The 6,937-nt window shown below is 48.2% G+C and overlaps 1 protein-coding gene across 1 annotated transcript; it reads right to left on the reverse strand.

Moving 5' to 3' along the window:
• Positions 1–381: 381 nt before the first annotated feature.
• Positions 382–5,194, reverse strand: Bambi (BMP and activin membrane bound inhibitor). Its single transcript, XM_021653112.2, has 3 exons — positions 4,837–5,194; positions 1,598–1,885; positions 382–1,164 (listed from the first exon to the last, which is right to left on the reverse strand). Exons 1-3 carry the CDS (start codon positions 4,910–4,912, stop codon positions 746–748), a joined length of 783 nt encoding a protein of 260 aa, XP_021508787.1. The 5' UTR covers positions 4,913–5,194; the 3' UTR covers positions 382–745.
• Between the last annotated feature and the right edge of the window lie 1,743 nt (positions 5,195–6,937).

Raw genomic sequence — 6,937 nt, forward strand, 5'->3', positions numbered from 1 at the left:
CCTTTAGCACAAATAAGGAAAGTTCTTAGATAAAAAGTAAAACCAGAGCCATTCTAGAAAACAATGTAGAAGACACTAGACAATTACACTACATGAAGACAATTAATGACAGGTTTGTGTAAGAATGAGCAAGATCAAAACCAAGGCAAACATATTTCAGCAGTATGAGTAAACAAGCCTTCATTCATAATTAACATGTTCTCTCTTGCACTTCCAAGTGAAATGTTTTTCTGGTTGGCTGGTTGGCTTTCTGTGGTGCTAGAGAAAATCAAATTTAGGGTCTCATGTATACCAGACAAGCAGTCTAGCCCTGAGCTACCCCACCATCAGCTTCCCCGTCCTCCCGATCTAAGTTTCTAATTTATGAAAGACACCAGTAAATTTTCGGACAAAAATATATATTTTAAAAAAAAATCTTTTACAATAAATGGAGATGTAGGAGCTTACAGAGAGCACACTGTTTATTTCAGTCAGTCACGGATCCCTGGGATACAAAGAACCCTGGAAAAGTGTGTGCAGAGTCCTCTCTTTGCCTTTTATAATTTCAAAGCAAATTAATCCATTTGACTGTATTTGAGTCTGTGCAAATAATCCTTCAGAAGAAATAGCCAAGATCCCCTTTGCAGAGGCCATTTCGTTTCTCCAAATTGACTCAGTGAGTTAGTCTGTCTCCAGATAAAAGTGCTCCTGTCAGCAGAACTCAGAAGGCCTTCAAGGGTGCAGTTTATGGTTCAGACAGACGTTGTCATACAAATTCCAGCTTCCCGTGACCACTATACATGCCCCAGTGCACAAGGGAGAGGACCTTCTCATTGCTGAGCTCCGCTTGTCTCATTTTGTCGCAGGTCAGACAGCAGTTCTCCTGCCCACTGACAGGCACCATGCACTCCAAGTCCAACTTTGCAACCTGTCCCTTCTTGGAATGGTGTCCGTGAAAGCTGTAGTGCAAACGAGAGAGCATCTGCTGCCGCTGATCCTGCAATCTCTTGTTCTCACTTCGGAGCATCCGCAAGGCCAGCATAATGAGCAACACTAAGATCAGGCCACCAGCGATGGGGACTGCTATCACAGCTGCGCGAAACCACAGTTCTTTGGAGGAGGTCAGCTCCTGCACCTTGGTGATGAGGTTTCTGCTACTGTCGTGCTGATACCGGTTTCCTTGTCCTAAAGGAATACAGAGAAAATGGTCAAACAAACTGGACGACCACCTCCTAGGAGCAAGCATGAAGACAACCACTTTCCATAAGGGAGCCCATTTAAACAGCAACTTACAAACCATTTAAGAAACTGCATGTTATGTAAGCACCCAAGGATGCTTATAGATGCATTTGTTTACAGGCTATCATTACTTGGATTTAATGGCCTTTTAATGTCCTCAAAATGTTGAAATAACAGGCAAAGCCTATTATGTGGCGACATCTAATGCTCAGGCAGACATAAAAGCCACTCATTTAGAGATGCTCTTTGCATCCAGCCATGCTCTCCCTCTGGTGTCTCTAATTACATTAACAACAAAATCAATAGCAGACATACAAAGTCGCTGCTGTCACAGGCCCATAGATCAGGCAGGCTCCTGGTCAGGACAACTTGGACCTACCTGAGGCTTCGCTCTTGGGAGGAGAGAGGACATCATGCAGCCCCCGGTAATTGCACATGTCTTCATGACAGCATTCCAAAGTGGGCATGGCAGGGCCAGAGTGGTTTTGGGCCTGTTTGGTTCGGCAGATCTCTGCTGTGCTTGCAAGTGAGTCTAGGCAGCCATGGGTGAGTGGGGAATTGGTGTTCTGAGGATCAAGAAGTCTGGAGAAGCAGGCACTTAGCTCAGACTTACACATGTACCCAGTGGCCACGCAGTGAGCAGCATCACAGTAGCATCGGATCTCTCCTGAAAACAAAGAAACTCCGTCAGCATTGCCTGAAGCCTGAACTCAAAGGCACTTACTGTAGATTACTCCAGATGAGCAGTTACAACAGCAGCCCAAAGGGACAGAAATGCTCCAAGAGCAAGAAGTGTCTTAACTTTCAGTGAGCTAAATGCTGGGGATATATGCAACCCAACAACAGGTTTCTGATGAGTTAAAGAAATGAAATATGTTGTGGTTTGAAGGGAAACAGTTTTCACTACATTGTCTTTTGTTGTAAGGCAAAGTCATGTTATTCATCCATTTTTATGCTATACAACTACACAACATAAAAATGTCAGGCTTTGGGGTTTTGTCTATATAAATATTTGAACGGAACTACTGAACTGTTTGGCATCCCAAAGGACTGAGCCAGGTTTTAAGAGCCCGGACTGACACTTTATGAAGTTATTAGCTAGACACAACAATCTAGAAACTGCACAGGTCAGGAGATTTCCAAACTATGAAACTGGGCAGCTATCTGTGATCTCTAGAAAAGGCAAACTTTGCCTGTAAAGATCCTTTCATGCAGAGGAGCTTTTAGCCCGAACATTGTAAAACAGGAACTAGGCAGTTTACAATTAGTGGTTTGCTTGCCAAAGTCAATTTCTTTCAGCCCAAATGGAAAGTCATAAAAGGGGGGGATGTAAAACTGCAAGGCTAACTTCACCTCCTCCCCCTCAGCTTTGCATGTAATTTAACATGTGACCTAAAAGGGGAAACTCAAAACTGAAAATCCTCTGCTGATTGAAGGAAAAAATCCTTAAGGAAACCTCAAATTTTTCTCCAGGAAGTGCTTAAAGTTTCCTTTATAAAATTCACTTTGTGAGTTGCAAAGCTCTGTTAACATCTTGTCACAGTGCAAGATTTCAGGCTTGGACATGGACCTGAAAGTTATCTGTCACAAGAAACTGAGATGCCCAGAAGGGTAAATGCCTGTCGCTGTTGGGGGCCACCGCTCAGGCTACTGTACACCAAACACACGCACCTCGTCCCAGGTCCCAATCAGAAGATGTTTAGTTACTAAAACCTCCACTCTGACATTCAATACTGAGAGCTTCAGCTTTCCCAAACCTCCCCCAACCTCACTTCTTCTCCTCCTTTCTATGAATGCCTGAGTAAGGTGTCTCATTTAATTATCTGTCCAAATTCCAGGCCACTGCGTGGTGTGCTCAGTTTTCAGCCCTGCTGCTTACGCTTCAGCTGAAGAAAAACCAGCCAGTTCAAACCTTACTTTCCTAGTTGTAGCCCCGGTCCCTTCTCCTGCCTCCTCTACTCCAAGTGAAATCTGCAACAATTCCTTTCTGTTTTCTCCTCCTTCTTTCAAGTTTAGTCTATTCCTTGCATAAAAGTTCACCAGGCTTAAGTGATAATAACTACATTATCTATATTCTATATACATTAAGTAAAAATAAAACAGATTTGAGCCTTGGATTTGGTGTGGAAACGATAAACTACATGCAAGTAAAATGTTGCTTCAGTGTTTATGAGCACTTATTTAAAATACTATATTTTCAAAGACCTAAAACAGTCTTAATAAAAATTTGACAAGTAACTGGGTAAGTTCTAAGACTTTAAAGAAAAATTGGAGCCACATTTCAACATGGAGAATGGACTTTTGTATTGCTGTATTAAAACTATATTTCTGTCATTCCATAAGGTTTCTTCCTGTGGCATGCAAAGGCCAAAAGGGGATTGGTATTTTAAAACCGGTGAACAATGCTCTTCTGTTTGCCCTTTCTAGTTACTGTATGCAGTGATTAAACAAAAATGTCTGCTTCAGTCAAGATGGCTACAGCAGGGGCTGAGGAGGGCTTCTTTTAAATAAAGCTTTTGAAGTCCGCGGCAGTCAGAAATCTCTGATCCCCTAATTATATCATTATCAGGCACATAGTTTCGGTATCTGTGACTTCATGTCAGCCCCGTCCCTCCCTGTTCTGCCTGCCTTTGATAGGGCCAGAAGGCTTCCCTCTGCAGGCTGTAAGGGCTGTTATTTAGGGCTAATTACACCCTTCCTTCCAAAATAAATAAACACTGTAGCACCTCATCCTTGCTGGGCTGGCTTATCCTTTAACCTCAGGTCTGCTACATGGCAATTAGAGAAAAGTGTGTTTGGGGGTTAGGGTCAGAGACTAAATAATGCTTCCCATTAAAAAAAAAAAAAATAGGTTAGCAGAACATGAGGTAGAGTCCTGGTTATGTGGGGGGCTGGGGTGGAATTGGGGAGGAGAACCTTGAAATCTAAGAGTTACGAAAATATCCATCTAAAAGATGAGCCCTGCTGGAAAGAAAAAGACTTTTTTTTTCCCTATCCTTTTTCCAAAAGTGTCTGTAAAAATATTAAGCTGGAAAGGAGTGGATGGATGACAGCGCTTACTCCCAGCCACTTTAGAGCAAGAGGCCACACTTCAGCAGGCACCTCACACTCCTACATTTCCAGAGAGACCTCGCGCTGGTTGGTCCGCAGACGTGCACACTCCAAGACATTCAGACACGCGAAGATACACGTGCCACTCGCACTCACTCAGAAATATTCAGACACATGTGCAGAAATTCAGAAGCACTGAAGTCAGGAACGCAGACAAGCTCAGCTCAGAAACAGACACCGGCAAAAGCAAGGATTCTGTAGGCACACACTCAGACATCCAAAAATACACGAAGAAATTTAGTGGCACGTTCAGGGGTGGGCACTGAGAAAAACCAACAGGGACGCCTGCCCAACACAGTTGGCCTTTTCTAGGACAGTCCCTTCGGGATACGTGAGACCAGCGGCGTCCGGTCATCTCCCGGCCCCGAGTTCAAGAGTTCACCCCCCGGCCAACCGCCCCGAGGTCTGACGGCCCTTCAACACTCTAGGCCGGGGAGAGAGCACCTCGGCCACGGCGGGCACCTCGCCGCGGCTCACGAAGCTCTAAGGCCGCCTCGCGGCACCCACCTTTAGTGAGCAGCACAGCCATGGCGCAGAGCTCCAGCTGCAGCCAGATGAAGATGTAGCTGGAGTGGCGATCCATTGACGACCCGCGCCCTCGTCGCGCCGGGAGCGAGGCGCGGCTGCTCTACGACCCCCGGGACGCGCCGCGCACGAGCCCGGGCGCCGTCAGTGGAGGGGCGGGGGTCGGAGCATGGAGCGGGACCAAGACTGCCGAGGACACGTTCCCGGCCCCGCGGGCTCGCGGGCGGTCTTCCCCTCGCCCCGCCACCCCGCGCACTAACCACGAACAGCGGGCACGCGTGGAAGCCACCCGCGGAGCAGCGCCTGCTACCCCTGGCAGCCGAAGTCTGCGGGTAAATAGCGCCCGGCGCCCGGAGCCGGCCAAGTGCGGCCCCGCCCTGGCCCCGCCTCCGCTCTCCGATTGGCCGAAGCCCTAGCCCCGGCAGTAAGGGGCGGAGCCAGACTGGGCCCAGGGCCAACCGCCCCGGGGCTTGCGCTGGCGCCGGTGTCTAGCGCTGTGGGCTCGGCTTCAGCGCTCCCCCAAGCGGACGCCTGCGCGTGCAGCCTCGGAGGCTCCGCGGAGCCCCGTTTCTAGATAGCCTCCGGGTTTACTACGAGACCCCCCTCACTGCTCAGTCTCTGGCCAGCGGCCCCCAGCATGTGGCTACGCTTTCGTCCCACCTGGAACCTGCAAGGGACGCCACACTTTCAGTGGTCATGTCCCTGAATGCCCCAGAGAGTAGCTATGCCCGGCTGCGGAACCCCGGAGCCTCCCCAGGGTCAGTGGCCATACCCAGGCCGCCGGATCCAGGGTCCCCGCCTCCCATAGATAGTGGCCATGCTCTGGCAGCCGGAACCTGGAGCCCCTAGAGACAATGCCCATGCCCCCGTCACCAAGCCCCAGAGCCCCACAAGGACATAGCTCTCCATGCCCGAGCCAGCCAGTCCTGGAGACATACACCACTCCACCCAACCCCCACTCCCGCGCGTGGCCGAGGAGGAGCCAGGAAAGGGGAAGCCGAGAGCTGCAGTCTGCTCTCTGCCGGCTCCCTGGCTCCCCCCGGGCGCATCCGCCCTGAGCCGGCCGCCTTGTGATCAATAAAGCCCAGACAGACGGACTGTTGATCAGTAGGAGCCGCTGAGTTCTCCTGGGTAGGCAGGGGACGGGGAGCCTGCTAGAGACACTTGACGAAAATCAGCAAATCCAAAAGCACCCGGCGCCAGCTAGACGACACTGGCCAAGACTCAATTAACCACCCCCCAAACAATCGCAGGCAAACACAGCCGCTGACCTGATCAATATCAGCTCCACAGCGATCTCTTTCCTGAGATACCAAGTCATTTATTAGGGCTTGCGGGGCTGCCTGCCCCAAGGAACTAAAGATGCAAATAGCATGCTGTTTGCTTGTACGAGAGGGAAATAGGCTTAAGGGTTTTATTATTAGAGGGAATGCTCTTTTGCTTTCCCTCCCCCAAGCAAAAGTAAACCATCTGCGAAATTCCCTTTTAGGTTCAGCCAACATTTAAAAGGAACAGAGGTACAAGTCAAGTCATCTTAGAATGGGAGGGCAGAAGTGAAGAGTAAGAAGTTGGGAGGAGGTCTCTAGCTCCCAGTCACTGCCCTAGCACTTGAGGCCCTGGCTTCCATCCCAGCCCAGCAACGCAAACAAGCACAGAAGGTGGAAAATGTCTTATGAATCGAAAATCTATAAACACTTAACAGTAAATTTGCTGAAAGTTTCAGAGACATAGATAGTTAACGAGGCTATATTCAAAACAAAACAAAATTTTAAAAAAAACTGATTTTTTTTGTAAAAAAGTAAATAATCCCATAATCGTATACTCTATTACTTTGCTAGGTCAAAATTGCATTTTAAAAGGAGAGAGGGAAGTTCACACTTGTAATCCTAGCTGTTGGATAGCTAATGCTGGAGAGTTGGCAGGAGTTGGAGGCTAGCCATTGGCTATGTGCTGAATTCCAAACCAGGCTGGGCTACAAAGTAGACCCTGACTCAAAACATAAGACAAAAACGTTTTTACAAATTTAAATATAAAAAGGGATGCAAAACTGATGGTGAGGTACACTCTATAATCACACAATTTA

Source organism: Meriones unguiculatus, chromosome 7 (genome assembly GCF_030254825.1).
Source record: "Meriones unguiculatus strain TT.TT164.6M chromosome 7, Bangor_MerUng_6.1, whole genome shotgun sequence".
In the NCBI taxonomy this organism is placed as follows: Eukaryota; Metazoa; Chordata; class Mammalia; order Rodentia; family Muridae; genus Meriones; species Meriones unguiculatus.